At 42.1% G+C, this 21,886-nt stretch overlaps 1 protein-coding gene across 1 annotated transcript in view; it reads left to right on the top strand.

The window, feature by feature from the left end:
* The window catches only part of ush2a (Usher syndrome 2A (autosomal recessive, mild)), a 193,679-nt gene that overhangs the window by 171,539 nt on the left and 254 nt on the right, over positions 1 to 21,886 (top strand). Inside the window, exons 75-93 of the mRNA XM_070832313.1 lie at positions 8,115 to 8,196; positions 8,309 to 8,454; positions 8,560 to 8,901; positions 8,994 to 9,355; positions 9,476 to 9,845; positions 10,179 to 10,460; positions 10,574 to 10,743; positions 12,065 to 12,389; positions 16,927 to 17,133; positions 17,353 to 17,445; positions 17,547 to 17,692; positions 17,843 to 17,961; positions 18,077 to 18,175; positions 18,265 to 18,441; positions 19,175 to 19,258; positions 19,525 to 19,666; positions 19,858 to 19,942; positions 20,600 to 20,668; positions 21,665 to 21,865. Coding sequence (XP_070688414.1) covers positions 8,115 to 8,196; positions 8,309 to 8,454; positions 8,560 to 8,901; positions 8,994 to 9,355; positions 9,476 to 9,845; positions 10,179 to 10,460; positions 10,574 to 10,743; positions 12,065 to 12,389; positions 16,927 to 17,133; positions 17,353 to 17,445; positions 17,547 to 17,692; positions 17,843 to 17,961; positions 18,077 to 18,175; positions 18,265 to 18,441; positions 19,175 to 19,258; positions 19,525 to 19,666; positions 19,858 to 19,942; positions 20,600 to 20,668; positions 21,665 to 21,865 — 3,501 coding nt within the window. The remainder of the gene's footprint in view (positions 1 to 8,114; positions 8,197 to 8,308; positions 8,455 to 8,559; positions 8,902 to 8,993; positions 9,356 to 9,475; positions 9,846 to 10,178; positions 10,461 to 10,573; positions 10,744 to 12,064; positions 12,390 to 16,926; positions 17,134 to 17,352; positions 17,446 to 17,546; positions 17,693 to 17,842; positions 17,962 to 18,076; positions 18,176 to 18,264; positions 18,442 to 19,174; positions 19,259 to 19,524; positions 19,667 to 19,857; positions 19,943 to 20,599; positions 20,669 to 21,664; positions 21,866 to 21,886) is intronic.

Raw genomic sequence — 21,886 nt, forward strand, 5'->3', positions numbered from 1 at the left:
TTTTTGTTTGTGTGTGTATGTTCAACAATGTGTGCATGTGTGTGGATGTGTGTGTGTGTGTGTGCTGTATTAATACATCCCATTGATCAGAGCAGGACCCCTGACAGTCATCATCCCTGAGAACCATCTGGCCGACGCCTGACGCTCCCTCACCCAAACACAAGCTGACACCCTATTAATCTGGTACCGCCATGCATACATACGTGTGTGTGCGTGTGTGTGCGTTTTAGTGTGTGTGAATGGGTGAATCAGTAAAAGCATTTGGAAGAGCGTGTAACGTGTACAGAAGAGGTTATGTGTAGTGTATGCGTTAACATTTCTGCCATGTCCATGTTTGTGTGTACGTGTATGCATGTGTGTATGCGCTCCAAACCCAAACTGTGCACACACATACGAATGTGTACACACACCGCTCCGCCATCCGCCAACAACAGCCGGCGCTGAAGGGAGCTGAAGGGTGCTTGGAAATTAAGGTTATTACACAAATTGAGCCATATGGTCTAAATATTTCAGAGCTGAAATTTACTAGGCAATAAAAATGGCCCCTACCTCGGTAATGGTGTAAATTACAGCTTAACCACCAGCGCTAATGATGTCCTTCTGTACACCCCGTAACCAACCGTACATGAAGGACACATTGTTTAAAAAATACCCCAGGAAAAGCAAGAATGAAAGAGAGAGGGAGAGAGAGGAAAAGGGAAGAAGGGATGGGAAAAGAGTAGTAAGGATGAAGCAAACAGGGATAAGAGTGAAGTGAAAGAGCAGAGGGAAGAGGAGCGTGAGGAAAGAAGAGAGATAGAGAAAAAGAGAATGATTAATACAGAGAGTGGAGAAAAAGAGAGAGAGAGAGCTAGCAGCATGTTTACAATCTGTTAGTTTACCATTAAGAGCCCGTCAGAGAGCGCAGGACAGCGAGGGCCAGCCGGCGAACTGTGTCTCAAAGCCGACATGAGGTTTTTCTGTGTGTGCGCGCGCGCGTGTGTGTGTGTGTCACCTGCACAGTCAGAATGTGTGTATTCAGACATGCGCAGTTGTGAGACGTATATAAGTATGAACCTGTTATCAGAATATGTGGCGTGTATGCTGTAGACATAAAATGGTCTGCAGGTATGTGAGAGTAAATAGCGATAAACAAGTAACAGTGTTAAACACAAGGCGTGAACACATCAGTATGAATACAGATGCATAGTTTGTGAATACTTAAGCATGCCAATCCATATGGTAACATGTGTTTTAGACTGACACAAGGATTTGCTTGCTTGTTTTCATATTGTGTCAAAATGCAAAGCATTCTTGAAAAGACTGAGAATAGCTCAGCATGCATTTTCCCAATTGACACATAAGTAAGCTAATCTAAAGTACAAGAGAGCAACCTGAAACTTGTAACCTGAAGTACAGGAATTGAAAATGAAAGTTAGCTCTGCTCTCACTCAAAGGAGAAGAGGTAAATGATTCTATACCAAGTATTTGATTACTCACTGGGAAAATGCATCTGCCATGTCAAGTGCAGGACATTGTCCAAACAGTTCTCCACTTACCAGACTGCAACACCTATAAGAAAAGGTAGATCACCTTAAGGAAATAGTTCATTTTTGGAAATTACTTACTGAGAGTTTGACAAGTAGATCGGTACCACTCTCATATCTATAGGCTAAATATAAGCTAGAGCCAGCAGCTCTTTATCTTAGCATACAGACTAAAAGCAGGGGAAACAGCCTTGATTTGACCAAAAGTAACAAAATCCACATAACAGCACTTTGAAAGCACAAAAAGTACAAAAAACAAACTGTGATAGTGATAAGTTGTGGTTTTCCAGGTGGTTATGTGCTGTACTATTTCTTGGCCACTATGAGTTTGCCTTGCACGCTCGTAGTAGCAACAAAACCCTCAACAAGAAAGCAAAACAGCATATTTACCATAATGTCAAATTGCATTTTGTATGAATTTCAGCAAGGTGTTGTCAAAGCCGTGTTTTTCTCATTTGCTTGTGCTTTGTTATGTTTGCATGCTTTATGAAGTTGCAGCCTATTGAGGTGTTTCTGCCACCATAGTTTTCACAGTTATACAAAAAGCAACCCCCCCCCCCCAACACACACACACACACACACACACTTATTGCAGTCATGGCTAGAGAAATGTATTCATCCTTATGAGGTATTTGACATAATGGACTTGGATGGCTATGACTGACCTGTTTTATCCAGGTTAAATCTAAGATAAGTTGTTGTGATGAGGAATCAGGACGGGCAACAGCGTTACTCCTTCACTTGTTGCTTTGAACCTTGTCTTACTTTCCTTTCAGTTATCCTCTTTTGTGGCACTTCACCACAGAAGAGATGGAGCGGAGAATAGAGAGTGGTCAAAGGAATAGGAATGACAAGGCTTTGCCCTTGCTCTCAGTGACACCCTTTAACAAATGAGGGAGACAAAGGATTTGAGGCAAGAGAAAAATGCAGAGCTGAGTACACAGAGGGTGGGGAGAGAGGAATGAGGAGGCTGAGAGGGGAGGAGGACACAGGTGAAGACAGAAAGGAAGGATTAGAAGAGAGAATAAGGAGACTCAGATGCAGAGTTCATTAGGCCCTTGGCCTATCAGACCCCTGAGTTAGAGGTCTCCAGCTCTGATTGGAGGGCTCTCAGCATTCTGCATAAACAGCCAAATAATCAGGCTGCAACAGTCCCTCTTCTCCTTGCCGCTATCTTTCTCTCTGTCTCCTCATCTTTTTCACAACTCCTCCCTCTATCACTCCATACTTCTCAGTCCTCCCTCCATCACCACAGTTCCATCTGGATTTTCTCTATCTCTATCACAAATTACAGTTTTTATGCTATTCTCATCCACCATCTTCGCTGCCCTCCATTCCCTCTTCTCCCATCTCCCTCTCACTCTTTCAAGTGATTTTTTTTTTCAAGTGAGTTTATATTCTCCTGCTTCCTCTACATCCCTCTATCTTTGTGCCCCCCCCTCAGTAATGACAGGTTGTGTGTTATTGTGTGTCTGTGAAGAGGACACGCCATCCAGTGTAGTGCTCTCCACTTGTCTTAATGGATGTTTAGTGCTGCAACCACGATATGATGGTCATCACTTTAGAGGAATGCTGAGTGTGAGAGCTTGTGAGGACTTTAGTATGTTTGTGAGTCTATTCAAGGAAAGTGTGTGTGTGTATGTGTGTGTGTGTGTGTGTGTGTGTGTGTGCGCGCGTGCATGTAAAAACCAGTAACTGGATCCTTGTCAAGTGTTTGTTTTGGAAGTGTGCTGTACTTTTGACTATAGTCTGGAGGAGGCGTTTCTGCCAAGCTCTCTGGACTGGACATGAATGCAGAGTCTTTGTTTTTATATTTGTCTATCTGTATTATGTCCATCCATAGGGCTTAAAAGATAACAGAGATGCCAAAAAGATGGCTAAATTATTGATAAAATATTTATTTGTGTCTGCATTTTGGATGAACAACCTTCTAGTAAGAGAAATAGCACTTTTAGTCGCATCTAATATACATTTTATTTTGTTAATGTTCCAATACTGTTTTTGTTTCTCTTTCACACATGTGAACCTTCAATTATGACTTTATGCAGTACTCCATATCAGTACGAGGCCATTCAACAACATGAAAAATCTTGCCTCAGAAATGACTTCACTTCAACTTTTGTGTTTACATGGTTTGTACAAATTGCTTTTAGAAATATTATCTCATTATCTTTTCTCAGTTTTATTTAATTTGATTTACCAACTACTCAATGGTAAATATTATTTTTTATATTGAACTGCCTTGCCGATGAAATAAGGCTTAGATAAAATTGAAAGCTTGGACAAACACTTGCTCAATCTGTATCGCAAGTGACTCTATTTTAACCACAGTGTTCCTCGCTCGCATGAATTTGTCCACTGGTCTTTGGCCACATCACACACACTCACACACACAAACACACACACTCATATATACACACCAAATTTGCTGTTCCTGGGGTCTAGAGCCGCCAAAGCCAATCATGGCTGTCGGTGTGAAGTGGGCATGCCTGTTCCAGACCCCTGCAGTCCCTCTCTATGTCTGTGCTGGCCACAGACAAAACACATGCCTAATGGCACTGTGTGTTTATGTGTGTGCATGTGTGTGTGTGTGTGTATGTGTGTGCATGTGTCGCACAAACGTCTGTATGTGTCAGGGTTTGTCTAACGCACACTGACTAGCAGGGACACCCACGCAGGGCATTTGCAAACATACACAGGGCAATTGTTCCAGCAACATTGAAATAGGCATGTGCACATAAACACGTACACACACACACACACACACACACACAAACTTGGCTTGAGAGCTTGGCATGGGGCACAAGAGAGCAGCGTGTGGTGCACTGGCTCACCTCAGAAACCTCCGAAAACAATTACAGCTCTCACAGGGCTGGTCAGGGCACAGCTTGTACTAATAGACTGGACGAAAGAATTGAATTGAATTGTATTGTATTGAATTGAGCAGAATTTAATTGAACTGAACTGAACTGAACTAAACTAAATCAAATCAAATCAAATCAAATCAAATCGAATTGAGCTCAATTGCATTGAATCATGTATCGTATCATGTTGTACCACACACTGAAAGAACTAAGATACATTAGAAAAGGTAAAACAGCATGGTGCTTTATTATCTCTCCAGGACTTAATATGACAGAGCAGAGAGGCCAGAGAAGGCCTGTGGAGAGAAACATCCCTAAGGCAGACCAGTTGGACCCCATTCACCTATCATTAGGCATGGTTCTTTCATGTATGTTCTTAGGCACTCACTTAACTTTTACCTGCACGTCTGTGTGTGTTTGAGGGAGAAACAAAGACAAAGAAAGAGTGTGTGAGTGTGTGTGTGTGCGTGTGTGTCTACGTGCATGCATGTGTGTAGCCATATGCTAATGTTGGTCCGTCTCTCTGTCTCTGTCTCTCTGCGGGGCCCAGTGCTGGGGCCTTTGTGAGATAATCAGCATAATTCTTTTGACAAATACACATGGTTATTCTTAATTAGTATCACACACTGTCCCCCCGGCCGCACCATGCCTCTCCACCTGAATATCACACACACACTCAGCTGTGCACTTGCACACACACTTCTAGGGACACATGGGCACAAAACAAGATGCATGCAGATGTGGGCTTGTTAGGACACATGCAAATGCACATAAATAAACACAAATACCAATATATTTGTACCAGGTTCAAGGTGCACACTGACCCTTTTATATAGGCTACACATGCAGAAACACTCACACTATCCAGATGACCCCTGCTGTTGCTTAGCTCACACACCAAAGAGAAGACAGAGAGAGGAAATAAAAGATTGAACAGATTGCTTCCTTGCCCTCAATGCTAAGTTGTGTTGAACCTTGTAAGATCTGAGGGCTCTTTAATGTATAAATTAGCAAGACCTCTTTCTGTCTCTTCTCTTCTTTCCCTATCACTGTCTCCTTTTCTCTGCTTCTGTCTTGTTTACTCTTTCTTTCCTTTACATTTGTGCAAATCTCTCTTGTTCTCCCCTCTGTCGCTCTCTCTTTTGACTTTTTGCTCCCCCTCTGTTCTTTTACATTTGGCATGATTAACTAGTGACTTTGATCATCCACACACATATGCACATGCTCATGCACACTGAGTTTAGGTTGACAAGAACCCTTTGCTTTCACATCTTCCATTGTAGCTTTTCATGTGCTCTTCATAGGTGGACCTGAAAGAAACAAAAGCGGTTTTGCTGCTACAGTATTGGAAAATCATCACAGCTACAATTTTGCTGATACTGCAGCAAGAAATGTTAAATCCTACACTAGAACTCTAAATATTACAGTGAGATCATATTTACCTTTTGCTAAATCGCAATATAGCCCTTGCCCTGAAATTGGTACTGAAACATGATGATATATATGTATATCCAAAATAGAATTAATTTAATTAATTTAATCCATCAGACTGTTTAATCATACATACATACATAATGTCAAATTTTATGTTTGTTATTCATTTTATTATTTCTCTGGTAGCTTTGTGTGTGTGTGTGTGTGTGTGTGTGTGTGTTGCGCATATATTAAGCAATATAAGATAGCGTTAAAGTGTTATTTGTGTAACTGTGTGTGTCTCTGCATATGTGTATGTATGAGTGAGAAATAGTTATTGAGGGAGCTGTTAATGTAATGTAATAGTGGTGTGTTTTAGTGTTAACACCATTTGATTACTGAATGTCTGTGTGTGTGCGTGTGCAGTTAGCAGGCTGAGGTGGTGAATTTTGTAGTGCTTGACTGCTGAGCGTGTGTGTGTTTGTAAGAGAGAGAGAGAGGGAGAGAGAGAGAGAGAGAGAGGAGGCCGGTAATGTGGTGTGTTTCAGTGATAAAGTGTTTGAATGTATTGCCATCTAGAGGCGTGTAGCAGAGTCTCCATGCTCCTATAAAAGCTGCCAGCGCCAGATGCTGCTATTGACAATGTGCATATGTTAACCGCTTTATAGGCCACATGCCTCACATATTTCACTGGCTTTTAAGGTAGAGAGATCTCTCATTCCCGCTCACTTAATCTGTCTCTCCCTTTTGCCACATCTATCTTTTTTCTCTCCCACTTTAGCTTTCTTCCTTTTTTTTTTACCCGTTCACTCAATCTCTCTCTGTCTTATTCTTTGTCCCACACTTCCCCTTCTATCTTTCCTTCTTTTATTTCCTTCATCAGTTATTAACTTACTCACCTCTTACTTTTTTCTATCACTCTTTTCTAATTCTCCGTCCTACGTCACCCTACTTATATATACTTAATTTCAATCTCTTTTTTTCCGGCCCTTATTTTCCCTTCCCACTGCCCTTTTCTCTTTCTATCTCTCTCCCCCCCTGTTTCTCTCTCTTTGAGTCTCTCCCTCCCTCTCTCTCTTAACTAAGAAGTGCTGTGATTTGCAGGAGGATTTAGCTTGTGTCTAGGTGTCTAGGGGCTTATTAATCCTATTTTACTGTGGATGAAAAACACGTTGGCTCCCAGACATGAAAACTGTGAATACATGCATTCTGGTTGTTGTTCAGACAGTTCATCCTTGGTGCCACGCTACGGTGATTTGTCAGGGTTTTCATTTGATTCAGTTTGAATTGGAGCCTTTTTGATCCTCTTGCCGCTGCATTGAAGTGGGTTACCAGTTAATCTCTTTACATATACTTGTTTATGTAAAAGCATACGGTCCTGAACAGACAATTTGAAAATACTGCAGACTCAACACATGACAAAATATAGCCTCCTGTGTTGTACATTCACACAAATATGTTCACACACAGAAAAATCGCTCTCCTAGCTGCTACAAAGCTCACACTCATAAACAAACGAACGAACAAACAGGCAGTGCTACGTCCTGGAGTCTAGTGCTCCCAGTCTACCATGTCAAAGCATGCCAGGGCCTTTTGAAACGACAGTGTGTCTCTTATCAATTAGTAAATGGTGTTCTAACTGTATCACACACACACATACACACTGCCCCTGTGTCTGCCAGGGTGTTGGGCTTGGTCCCACTGCCTAAAGCTACTGGCAGACTCACTCTGGCTGCGTCTCTGTGTGTTTGTGTGTGTGTGATATGAAAGGGTGCATGTGCAACATAAACACTCAATCTGGAAGCTTTGAATTCACCCATAAGGGACGGGTGTCTGCCTACCAGTCTCTCTCTCTCTCTCTCTCTCTCTCTCTCTCTCTCTCACTGCCACTTCTCTGGTGTCTACTTGGTTTACCATGGCCGAGCCTGTATGTTGAAATGTTGATATCACAAATCCCATGTCATGTCATCTTAGCTTGTCATTGTTTCTTTTTCATTCCCCATTTTAATAAGTAATGCACTGGTTTTTATTCATGCAGGATTTGTCTGTGTAACTAATTCCCCCTTGGTGTCTTCTCTTGCTATGGCATGCTAACCCCTTCTCTACTCTTTTTTCTTTCTCTTTTTAATTGTTGCCCAATCATTCATTTGTCTTTCTTCTTTTCTGTCACATATCTCCTCATCCCTACGACTATCTCCCTCTCATCCCTCTCTCGTACTTTTTCCAACTTTTTCCCTTTCCACTTATTCTGTGCACTCTTACTCATTTCATCTATCTAAATATCACGCTTTGGTCTCTCTTTCTCTCTCAGAGTTCAGTCACGGAAGCAACAGTCTATGGTCTTGAACCATACAGTCAGTATAGTCTACGAGTGGAGGCTGTGAACGAGGCAGGTAGGTTGATTATGATTAGTTGCACATTCAAAGTATCAGTGAGATATAGATATAATGTCAGCACCAACCATTGAACCACTCCATTGAGTCTAGGTGTTTTGTAACCCTTCAGGTAGTGTGTCCAGTCCATGGGTCGACATTAAGACCGGGGAGGCTTCTCCAGCTGGCTTGTCAAACTTCACAGTAGAGCAGAGAGAGCAGGGCAGGGCATTACTGCTGAGCTGGGATCAGCCAAGAGCTCCAAATGGAATCATCACGGTACATAAGATCCACATAACAACGCAGATACAACACACATACCAAAGTATATACATAGCTTTGATGTTAATTTTCTGTCTTCTTCCCCTCTTTCCTCCTCTTCAGATGTATAACCTGTACAGTGAGGGGAACTTGGAATTCAGTGGACTATCACGCAACTTCCTGTTTCGTCGTTTGGAGCCATGGACCATGTATAGTTTGACTCTTGAAGCTTGTACCTCAGCAGGGTGCACACGCTCTGCACCTCAGCACATCACCACAGCAGCAGCTCCACCTGCCTCCCAGCCCCCTCCCAGGCCTCTCTTCATTGGCCCAGACCGTGTGTCACTCACCTGGGGCCCGCCCTCTCAGCCCAATGGGCCAATTGGAGAGTATTTCTTACTTGGGAGAAGTCTGGAGGAAGTGGGGAGGGGAAGAAGTAATGAAGAGGGTATTGAAAGGGGAAAGGTGAGTGAAACTTAAATGGGAGTTATTAAATGAAAATAGTGCTACTAATGCACAACTCATTACCCTTAATCATCCAATAATGTCTTCAACAGGTTCTGTTCAGAGAATCATCCCCACAGGACACTGACACTTTCTCATATACTGTGACTGGCCTGCGTCCCTGGACACAGTACGAGTTCAGTGTACAGACTCACAACCCCGCTGGACACACCCGCAGCCCCTGGGTAACTGTGACAACCAGACAGGCCCCTCCTCGAGGTCTAGCTCCCCCAACAGTGAGTCACCTCCAAGGCCAGCCCAGTATGGTGTTGGTGTCCTGGACTCCTCCTTTGGAGCCCAACGGGGTACTTCAGTCCTACAGGATTCAGAGGAACGATGTCAGTTTCTCATTCAGTTTTGACCCTACTGTCCTCAACTACACTGATGAAGACCTCCTGCCGTTTTCAACATATAGGTATTGCTTGCCTTCACTCAAATGACCTAATCTGAATGTTTAATTGTGGGGATTCTAACTAATCACCACAGCATTGATCATTTTCAACAGAGGTGCTAAAACTTTCATTCTTTCCTACAGCTACTCAATAATAGCCTGCACGTCTGAGGGATGCATCATCAGCCCTCATACAAACATCACAACTCTAGAGGCTCCTCCTGCCACAGTGGAGGCTCCCACAGTGGACAGCGTTACATCCAATAGTATAAACATTTCCTGGACAAAACCACTGACCCAGAATGGAGAGGTGACGGAATATGTGCTGAAACTGAACGATGAAGAAGTTTATCGTGGGAGAAACCTGAAAACATTGTTGTCAGATCTGCTGCCACACGTGTCATATCAGCTGGTCCTTCTAGCTTGCACCAGTGGTGGCTGCACTACCAGTGCCTCAACTTCCACTGTAACTGAGGAGGCTCCTCCAACCGGCCTGCCGGTCCCAACTCTTAAGGTGGGTTTGCTTTTCATTTTGGACTTCCACTAAAACCGGTACCATACGTAGGCAGGTGTATAATACCAGAATCTGTAAATTTCAGTCTAGAGATAATCAAAGGAAGCTGGACTTGCTTTTTAACTGTTCAACACCTAACTGCTCAGACAAGAGAATTTAGATTAAATTGAACTTTGCTTCTTTCACAAATTTGCAAAACCTCATCAAGATAATAAAGATGAAGATAATTTCATGGTTCTTGTCATTATTATTTGCATGAGAATTGTTGAGTTTTACATTCTGTTATGCTATTTGGAGCTTTGTTTGATGTGACCCTTGACCTTTCCTTTGAAGGTCACTGGCCCAGAGTCAGTGGAGGTCAGCTGGAGACCACCAGAGCACCCTAATGGTAACATCACTGGGTATGAACTCCGCAGAGATGGTGAAGTTATCTATGTGGGCACAGAGACCCATTACCACGACTTCACTCTTTTGCCAAGTGTTGAATACAGCTACGTTGTCAGGGCCAACAACAGTAAAGGGGCAGTGAGCAGTGTGGAAGCCACAGCAAAGACTCACCCGTCAGCTCCTTCTGGTGTCGGTCTCCCCACACTGACACCTCTGGGACCAAGCCAGGCAAGTCATTCATCAGTCCATATAAGTACCATCAAGGGCTGAGGTGTAGCTTCTTACTATCTTTGAATTGTTGTTTAAAAGTTGTTTATTCTACATGTTGTTTGTCTTTTCAGGTGAGAGTAGAGTGGAGTATTCCAGCCCGTCCTAATGGAGACATTGTGAGCTACACTGTGTATCAAAGAGATCCAGTCCAGCTCAGCATCACTAGCACTGTGTTTACCTCAGACCATAGTGACTTCTCTGACCGACGCACCACTCTTCATGGGCTGGCTGCTTTCCACAGGTCAGTCAAAGCAGATTTTATGTATGGTAAATGTATAGTTATGAAGAATATGTAGTTCTTTTTGTTTTCTGTTTGTAGCAAAGCTGAAAGTTGAAGATTTTACATTTTCACTGCTTATCATTGTATAAAATGGTTAGTAGAACACCACAGTTTCCTACTGCCCTTGTGTAATAAGAACCATAATGAAGGAAAAGATGGGGAGCAGTACGAGACAGGAATCTGCGCTAAAGAAGGGAGCAGAGTGCCATCTTTTGGTATCAAAAAAACCAGCACAACCCAGGGACTGTTGTGAAGTTAATACCAGAGCTAGGCTCACTTCATTCTCATTTCAATCAGTTGATAACAAAACAGGCAATGCATTCTTTCAAAATAGATGGTGGAATTTAACATGTCTTGAACTCTATAAAATGTAACCAAGTACGGTTTTATATTTTTTATTTATTTATTACTTTTTAAAAATTCAAACACTGGAACAAAAAAGATCTGCCTCAGGCACTATTATTAGATTACAGACAGGCAGGCAGATAATCCACAAGATAAAAAGATGCACAACACTGTGTGTCTTTGGAAGTAGACCACCACACTTGTGAAATATATCAAATGCTGTATTTCTGAAGCCTAATATACTAATGCACTTGTCAAAATGTAAATATCTTGATTTGGTGAAAAACAACCTGTCTAACAAACTGTCAGAAGGACATTGTAAAGACTGGTGTTTCAAAGCAAGAAATAGAGAGACTGAGAGAAAGAAAGAAAAGGGAGTCAACCTTGAAGCAGTGGCCGTGTATCTCTAAAGCTCTCTCAGAAAAAGACAGCAGTGTAGACCAAAGACTGTATGAGTGTGTATGCATGGGCAGTTGCGTGTGTCTTTTCTATGTACATGTCAGCGTGCGTCAGTGTGTGGCTATGTATGTGTGAGCATGTGTATGTAGTGATAAGATTCACATAATAAAAGCTCATCAGCCTTATCATCGAAAGATCACTCCCCCTCTCTCTGATGACCTTCTATCCATTTAGCTCATCTTGATCACCTTCTCTCTCTTTTTCTCCCCCTCACTCCTCTCTGTCATCTCCTTTATTCTCCCTTTCTCCAAAAAAGAACAATGTTTTCAAATGACTTACATAATAATGTCAGTTGTAGTTTGGAAAGACTAAACAGACATTTGGTGAGACAAACGTCATTTCAAACATGCTGTTAAATACATGGATTGGATCTCTGTTCCACTCGCTGGTCAGTAATTAAGTATTTGAATTTTACATGTACTTTGTTCTTACAATTGTCTCTCAAACATTGAAAGTATGTGTCTTTATGTGTATGTAGGTATGAGGTGAGGGTGGAGGCTTGCACAGTGCTTGGCTGCTCCTCCAGCGACTGGTCATCTATACTCACTCTGGAGGCTCCCCCTGCTGGACAAACAGCACCACTGTTGGACCTCCAGCCTGACCCTCACACCCGTCTGCAGACCACCTTTCTACTCACCTGGTCCCCTCCAGCTCAGCTAAATGGTAGAGTCCTTCATTACGAGGTGTACCGCAGATTGGGCCATACCACGGACAAACACGATGCAGCAACACTTGTCTACAGGAATATCTCTACTACTTGCAAAGATGAAGCACTCCAGCCATATACTGTATACCAGTACCAGGTACAGCACCCCATGCATTTATGTGTGTTTGTTTAAAAAAAAACAAATTACAGCAAATATCAACTGGTTAGTTCTAGTAAAGTCAAACTGACTGAACTACTCCCATATCCATTTCCTGAATAAAATACTATCCATATCCTTGTCAGGATAAATATTAGAAATGGAAACCAATCCTTCTGTAGTCACTAAAAGCAGAGTAATACTGGACTGTGTCCTGGATTTTATGAGGCATCCTTGAAGTTTTTAACTTTTTATTTATTTGTATTGCAAAGAATGAAAGGGGAATGAAGGGGAGCCACAGAGAGCCAGCAAGTTGCCAAGTGCCAAAGTTTTACAGGCATTCATTTTGATAAACAAGTTTAATATAATATATGTATTTTTAGAGGCAATTAGAATTACAGAAATCCTAAACCTGTGGATTTGATAGTATGATCACAGAACTATAAACACAAAAAGTGCAAATGGGTTCTGCATAAAATGTAAATAACATAACAACTTAAGAATATTGTTCACTTTAATAGCTGTAAACTGTGGTAGCTATAATTACTTCCTCTGTCAGAAATGTTTACTCCTTTTTGTCCTCCACAGTTTTATTGTGATTTGTGAACCTCTTTTGGAGATGAGATCTGACGTGACTGACACACCAGAATATGTAGCCTGTTTTCACAATGAAATGTTTTCCAAAAGTCCAGTCTCACATACAAATATACACACACAGACACACAGGTCACGCACACACCTCAACTGATATAGTCATCCATACACGCCAACATACACAGACATACACACACTAACGCGCAAGCCAAGTAATCAGACAGGTGTTAAATGGTGGGGTCCATATTCATGCTGTTGTGCTGTGCATTGGTACGCTAATTGACAGGCTAGCCCTTTGGAAGCAACAATAACATTAGCATTCCTCCCTGTCAGACATACGAGCCGAGGCCAGAGAACCTGTGTAATTGATTGAGTTTGCCTGATTGTGGTGCCGTCTTTATTTACGAGGGTCCTAATTTATGACAGGAGGAGGGAGGGAGGGAGGAGCTTTGGGAGATGACGGGCGGGCAACAGAGCCATTAATCACTGGGCCCTCAGAGCACCCCACTTCCTGATTACCAGCCAGCCAATCGAATTAACTGTTAGCCCCCTTGGTAACAGAGCTTGTATTGGAAAGACCTTTTAATGGTGACCGCTACACGTCCCCTGAGGATTTCTCAGTGGGGGACTGGGGTACGTGGACAAGGTGGTGGTTTGTGTGGTGGTATATGTGTGATGTCCATGAATACATGTACACAATAGTATTCTGTGTTTGTGTGTGCATTTAAACATCTTTGAGTGTGTGTGTGTGTGTGTGTGTCAGAGACACAGAAGCAAAGAAACTGTATACATTTTAGGATGTATGAAATCATTCATCACACCGTTTCTCTCAATTTTCAATCAGTAAGTTGTATTTTCTCGGTGTCTTCCTGTCTATTTACCCATATATCAGCCTATCCTCTTACCTACCGACCTGTCTGTTCTACAATCTATCTGCCTGGCTTTATTTTTATTTAGCTGTTAATCTGTCTGTGTACCTACCTGGCTCTCATCCTCTCTGTGTTTTAGGCGTACACAAGGACGATAAGTCAGTTCAGTTTAGCACACCACAGTGCAGAGAGAGAAATCATATTAGGCTAATTACACTGGGTCATAAGCTCCTATTGACAGCTTTATGCTTGGTTTTAATTACTGCCCACTTTCACACAACTTAGCCCCTTCACCCCAAGTAGATGCACCCGCCAAGTAGCTCTGTTGGCCTATCAGAGTGCTCAAATCGAGTCCGCAGTCTAACCGTCCAATAAAAACGCTCAAATACTGTCTGGTAGTTTCCTGAAGTCGTTTGTTGCCATGGCGGCTCCTTTGCTGCCATGGCAGCTAACGGCGTATATTTTTATTTTGTGTCTAATAAGCCAAATCACTGCCCAATAGGAGAAGAGAGGACAAGAGAGGAGAGAAAGCAGTAAAAAGTCTGTAGATGATATAAGGACGAGGAGATGAGTTCTACCTTTTAGCACTGGATCAAGGGCAAGGTGATCTGGACTGACTTTAGTTAGAACTTTTTCTCTGTTCTGTCTATGTGGCAAAAACTTTTTAATCAAGCCCAAAGCCTTGTGTCACGTTGAGGCTTTAACTGTGTTGCTACTGTGCCGGGGGAAGAACATGGTTGTTGCTGGGTAGAAATATTTAACTGCTGCAGCGACAATTTTATATGATCGCAGAAGCAAATTGAATTCAAACTCTTTCAAGCAACAAGTCAAGCCACAGTTCCTGTGTAGAATCTACACTCTTCTTTCACCTGATGCTTATACAATTTGGATGTCTTTGCATTCTCTCTACAGCCTCTGTACCATTAATATCATGCTGCATATGTGATTACAATAACAGCAATAGTTTATTGATTGCAGCTTAACAATGTTACAATGAAAGGTGCAGTGAATACATAATTACAGTAGAATTGATTACTAACATATGGACACTTACAGAAGAAATGCAAACTCAGTTCACTTAGTTTTTCCCTCAATATTTGTAAACCACATCCTACATGCTATTCATGATATGCTTGTAGTATTTTTGTAATTCTTTTTATAATTTATTCTTATCAACTGACGTCATTATGATGAAAAAGTGCCAGATTTAGCCAAATGCAAGTTTTTCTCGGCAGATTGATTTTAGAAGCTAAAAACAAAGTATAGTACAGCCATTATTGAAACCAAGAATATAATGTGCATAGTTTTAATGACAAACATGCTTCTGTTTGACCTTTTCCCTATCAGTATGACAGCATGACCTTTACCTAACGCACCCTCTTCCTTCCATCCCTCCTGTCCTTTCCTTCATTCTTCGTCCTGCCATCCCTCCTGTCATTGCCCTTTCTTCATCCACTGCCCAACAGCATAGACAATGGCCCAAAAGGCTGATACTACATAAAAACAGACACTAGACACTAAACTTAAACTTACTTTTGACATTCACATTTAATCTTGTGGTTGTTTAAGTGTTTATATTTTTTAAAGCTTTTCTCTGTTGTCTGTGCCATGTGTAAAAAGTGGATAAGAGAACAGGATAAATACACTATTAGCAGGAAAAGCACAGTATGAGGTGTTGGAGTTGGGATGGGCCACAATAATGGCCAATCACATCAGCTCCTGTCATCCCTTTCAAAAACAGCAGACAGTTTCATGGGCCAGTGGACGAGCCACGGTTGGGGCTAGTCACAAATATTTATGTACTATACCCCAAATAAATGTACAAGGGCAGATGTGCGTCTCCTCTTTTGAGTTTAATGGATTTATGTGTGATTGCACACAACTCTGCACACAAGACACAAGATACTGTTTTGACTCAAAAGTTGTCCTGACATCTTTTGAGAAACACCCCGGGAGGAATCACGTATTAGTCTGTATCATCGTACCGTATAGTATGTGTTTGTTGTTTAATTAGATATATTCTACAATAAGGGATGAAAGCATGAGAGGGTTTTTTGTGATGTTGGAGGTGTAGGTGTGTATCTCCACCAAGTCAAGCCCAAAAGTTACCACTAAGACGTGTTCTGTGCAACCGGAAAACACAATTTCAGTATAATCACTAACCAAGCAGGTTTATCTGGAGCGATGAGATCACAAAACAGAACAGATCAAAATTCCTCCTGGTTCCTCTCCTTGTGCCTTGTCCACCCCCTCTCCTGTCCTCCTCCTCCCCATTCCCAGTCTCTCCATCTTCCATTCTTCTTTCCCCTCTCCCATCTCAGTCCATCTGTGCTGTCACTTAGATCAATCAGTCTGATTGATCACAGCCTAATTGACTATTATTGAGGTTAATTCAACTCTTAACACACTTGCATGCACACGCATACACGCACAAAACCTGCTATCAGAGCTACAAGCAGCACATCACACACACACACACACACACACTGACACACACTTTCAACAGTAAAGCTCAGACCCATCCATCTGCCTTCTGCACTACTTCTGACAGGCTACAGATGACTTACACATGCAAATCTCCACCCTGCTTGACCCTGTGCTGTGTACACGCTCTAATTATACCCAACACAAATAAGATTACTGTGTGTGTGTGTGTGTGTGTGTGTGTGTGTGTGTGTGTGTGTGTGTGTGTGTGTGTGTGTGTGTGTGTGTGTGTGTGTGTGTGTGTGTGTGTGTGTGTGTGTGTGTGTGTGTGTGTGTGTGTGAGAGAATAACTCCTTGATGAAGGTGAAAAGTAATTGTCATGCAGATATGTTAGTGTTGGGTTGCATGTTGAAAAGGTTTTGCTCTCAATGTTGATGGTAGTTTTGATGGATGGTCCAATGAATTGACTTAAATCCTTTTGGTGGTCTGGTGGACACTGGGTAATTAAGAGAAGCTTTCATCATTAAGAGTTAATAAAATGCATCTAATGTTGGAAGAAAAAGTTGGTCTGTCTCTCACTTTGTGCCACATGTTCTTTCTATTATTCACTTTCATCATATTATTGACTAATAAGTGTTTTGGACCGACAGGTGTGGGCAGTGAATTCAGCCGGTCATTCTGCCAGCACATGGACCACTGGGAGAACAGGACCTGCCCCACCCGAGGGTGTAGGCCCACCTATTTTCCTGCATGTTTCAGCGACCACAGCTGTGGTGAACATTCATCCTCCAGCCCGACCCAATGGGATTGTTAGCCTTTATAGAGTGTTCTCACTGAAACACGACAACCACACTCTGGTAAGAACATAATAATACTTTTAATAATTCACTTGACCTGTGTGGAGCTTCTTGTTTGCTTTCCGAACTGTCCTCCAGTCTAACTACAGCTTCCCTTTTATGTGATCACTCACTACTCATTCCCTCCTCTTCTTCCTCCCTGGCCCACCCACTTTATGTTTTTGATTATTACGGACACCCAAAACCTAAACTCAAACCCACACTGTCCCCTCTCTGTAGCTCTCAGAGGGAACGTCCCACCAGCAGACACTCCATGGTTTACGTCCTTATACCCGGTACTGGGTAGGAGTAGAGGCCTGCACCTGCTATCAGGTAATAATATTATATGTAGTGTTTATTCATTCTGTCACACTTCTGTATTTCACTGTACAGTGTTCTACATTTCTAAAGTTTCTTTTTTGAACATTCAACAGTGCTGTGGTCAGGGTCCACTGAGTGAGCTCCACACCCTGGCTGCCCCCCCAACCCACCAGCCTCCTCCCCGCCCTGTCACCTTAACCTCCCGCTCTGTTCAGCTGGAATGGGACGAGCCTCTGGCACCTAATGGAGTCATTGAGAGGTGAGTAGAAAACATCGAGTGCACATTGTTCAGTGCATTTTCAACATTGGAAAAACTATTTGCACATAATGAGTAAGACAGACTGCATGGACAGATACAGAGATTTTAATCTCACACCCGCTCGCTAACTCTCTTCTTCTCTGTTTCCAGCTGTGAGCTCCATCTCAGATCACCTTGCCCGCAGCCGTCCCAGCCTGTGCCCCTCCCCTGCATTGAAGGACCAATGGAAATCTGCTTCTTTGGCAAAAGGCGGAGCTACAATGTGACAGGTGGGTCTTTATGACAAGTCAAGATATTTTTAGAATACAGATTGTGTCTGTCTGTCTGTCTGTCTGTGTTGTGTGTATTTTTTGGGTGAATAAACAACTGAGCTAATCTGTGCAGGTCTGCAGCCATACTCCGCCTATCAGCTGAGAGCTGCCTGCTTCAACAACATGGGCAGCACTGCCTCTAACTGGACCACTGTTACCACACTCAGCGAAGGTAACAAACATATCCAGTCCCTCAGCCCTAACCAGTCATAAAAAACATAAAAATACACGCATCCACACTCTCTCTCTCTCTCTCTCCAGCCCCCCAGTATGTGTCTCCTTTCTCAGTGGACAGTAACCTGACAGTTATTTGGCTGGACTGGGCAGGGTCCTTTTCCCTTAACGGCTACCTGAAGGAGTACAGTGTGACTGAGAGCCAGCTGAGGGTCTATACTGGCTTCTACAGCTATCTTCATATTCCACGCACCTCACAGAAAAGTAAGAGCACACAAATAGATATGCACTAACTAATTCATACAAGGTGGTAACAGAGAAATACACACCTTTTAGGAGGAATGTCTACCTCTACAGACAATCAATACAGCACACACAATACAAATAAATAATCAAATCTGGTGTATCTGCTGCTGAATAGGCTAATGCAAAAATAAATGAATACATAAAAACACACTTAGTCTAATTTAGTTTAACAGTATTGCGAAAAACATACCAGTCTTTAGCATAGGTAGTTACTGTTAAAGCATAAAATATTGTTTCAATTGATTAGCTTTGGCAGAACAGGCCATATAACAATAATGAGCAATAAGCTACTGATATCATGAATCTATATCATATTTAAGTGTCTTCTTAAGTTCAGTCTACAAATTTCATTCTTAAATGTTGAATACCCTATTTGATTGGCTGTCAGGTTGGTAATGAGGATGAGCCAGGCTTTTGATTGAGGGGATGAAGGGATGAAGTGATGAGTGTTTGAGAAAAATGAGATTCGCCATGTCAGAATGAATTGTAGTTGTCAGGTGAAAGAGTTTGAGTGTTCTACCCTTCCTTCTAAAGGACGTGTCTGTGTTCCTTTATGCGAAGGCATCTGAACCAATCTGAATCTGACTTATATGCTCAAAATGAAAGTCAAGCCTACATAACAATATTTCAAAAATATTTTCTTTTGCTCTCTCTCTCTCTCTCTCTCTCTCCCTGTATTTGCTCTTCTTAGCTCTGTCATTTCAGGTGACTTGTACAACAAACAGTGGTAGTGCCAGTACGCCCACCATCAGATATAGCCCTGCCACAGGCCCAGGTAACACACACACACACACAGAACTGCAAGAATCAAACCAAACCTGTACCTCAATATTCTTCATGTCCACGTCCTCATTTCAATTCAGTTAAACTTTATGTTTTGATGTTTTGATTAAAAATGTTGACAAAGCTTATGCAGTACATATGCAGAGTGATTCTAAAATTGACAATAAAGTTGAAATTAAATACAACAATTTTACAAACAGCCCATGGAATGAAACCTATAGTGTAACTATTAACTTGTGTGTTACTGTGTCCCTGCAGGTCCTCCTGAGCCTGAAGACAGTGGTAAACAGGGTGTCAGCATGTCAGCAACACCAGTTTACTCTGAGCTGTGGTTCATCTTGTTATTATCCCTGCTGGGTCTGTTTCTGCTAGCCATACTACTGGGCATTGTGCTACAAAGGTATTTTAATGCAGTATGCAGTGTGGAAAAGGCGTGAATTGAAAAGAATAACATTTGTTCTCCTCAAGCACTCTGCACGTATTACTGTAAAACTGCACTTAGACATAAAAATAAGCATACCTGAAACACAAGGTAATTCATTCTAAATAAGAGCAAGAACGAAAGGGTGTGAACGCTTCCCTCCCTTCCAGGGCCCTAAGGAAGAATCCTTCAGCCAGAGAGCGCCCTCCGCTGGTCATGCTACAGAAGACCAGGAAGGCTGGAGAGATGTACATGGTGAGAGGAGCAGAGACACAAGTGTGAAAGGGGGATAAGACAGAAAGAGGTAGTCAGGTTTACAAAGAGGTAAGGGCAAAAGAAAAGTCAGGCAGCAGAGGAGGAGAGGTGAAAGGGAAGGGAGATCGACTCTTTTGGATTTTGTTGGATTTCTTGAAATCATTTGATAACTGAATCAAAATTCTTTTCTGCAGATTGTAGATAATTTAGAAACTCCTGTCTTTGCTGGAGCAGCTGTGTCTTAATGTTGTTCCACCAGAGGGGGCTGAAACAACAACTTTTACCCAAGTTTTTCTTCAATTGACTTTTAAAAAGGAATATTTTATCTGATATATCCAAGTTTGCTCCAAGAGGAGACATCAGCCTTCGGTATCTTTATCTTCAGTTTATAACTTTCTAATCATTTAAATTTCCCTCCTTTTGCTTTTTTCATTCTCTATCAATTTTTCTTGCTTATTCTTACATACCTGTCTTCTCTGAGCCCCTTCCTTCTATAAACCGTTTTCTCCATCCTCTCCTGTCCCTCAGAGGCCCTGTCCTGAGTTCTGCTCTAAACATCACTCCAGCTCTGTGCTCCTCCCTGATCGCCCAACAGTAAGAATATTTTCTACATATACTGACAAACCCCTAAATGTGTATCTTATTGTCCCCCAACAGTTTGACACTGTAGCAGACTGTGTTGAGATCAGCAACGTTATACTTAAAAGCTACAGTGTATACACTGAGGTACGGGTCTGTGAATATGTGTGGGTGCCTCTCTATGCATGCCAGCTCTCTTTGTGTGTGCATGCTTTGTGTGTGTGTGTGTGTGTGTGTGCGTGCGCGTGTGTGTGTGTGTAACAAGTTGAGTTATATTACAGTGATTGGTTCATCTGGGTTTGTGAAGGTAAGACATGTTAAATCTATACATTGTTGACGTAATATATGCAATAAGTATAATTATCTGATCCATCCAAATTGCATAGCGTTTTATAGCAGTGACCACAGAGTTCATACATCTGCTGCTGAACCCTTTGTTGTACTTTATCTCAATCTTGTGCTTTGTTTTATGGCTCAAGCGAAGTTGGTTTTGTGTGTGTGTGCGGTGTTATTGTTGATTCTTGAGCATTTGTTAAAAAGACAAAAAAACATGTTTCTTGACTGCTCCTCTGCTGTGCTGTCTAAAGGGCCAATCCTTGCTGAGTAGCGCCCCCTGTTGATGCTTAATATTATTGCAATTACAGCTGATCCACTAAATGTCAGTTTCAACAGTAACTCAGATATGATATTTTAGTGTTGTACATTATTTACATTTCAAATAGATATTTACCTGTAAAGGCAACCAAATTAAGAATATACTTACCTGTCTGTTACTCACACTTAGGCTGCTTTACAGCTTTGAAAAAACACATTTATTGGATGAAAATGTCACTTTCATACTTGTTTGAGTCTCTTCTTGGGTAAAGGGTTGTGTTTTTACATGTTTCATCTTATGCACCCCAGATCATACTATGAATAGTTTACACTACGCTACCACTTCAGAGAATGCCACAGGTTTTCCTTGTTGCCATAGGTTTATGTTCATTTCAGTTCCATATGAAAATCACCCTGTAGTCAGGTGAGTAGTCAGGTAGTGTAATCCACAGCAGTAATATAAAGTACATGTGATTTGTAGTAAATCAGTTCAAACATGTTGAACACTGCTGTGGCCTTTGAAATCACCATCTCAAATCTATTTTTCAGGGTCTGACAGACACAAAGATCGTAAGCAGCGGCTCACGTTTCAGCCCCATGTCTGTCATGAGGGTTCCCAGCCAAACAGACCTCAGTCAAGCCTACTCCCAGCATTCTCTGCACCGCAGCGTCAGTCAGCTGATTGACAGGAAGTCACTGATGATGGAGGAAGGAAGCTGGGACAACCCACTGGGGCAAGATTCTGGACTGGTGAGAATAGAAATATGTTCA

The sequence above is a fragment of the Pempheris klunzingeri genome, chromosome 1 (genome assembly GCF_042242105.1).
Source record: "Pempheris klunzingeri isolate RE-2024b chromosome 1, fPemKlu1.hap1, whole genome shotgun sequence".
Taxonomy (NCBI): domain Eukaryota; kingdom Metazoa; phylum Chordata; class Actinopteri; order Acropomatiformes; family Pempheridae; genus Pempheris; species Pempheris klunzingeri.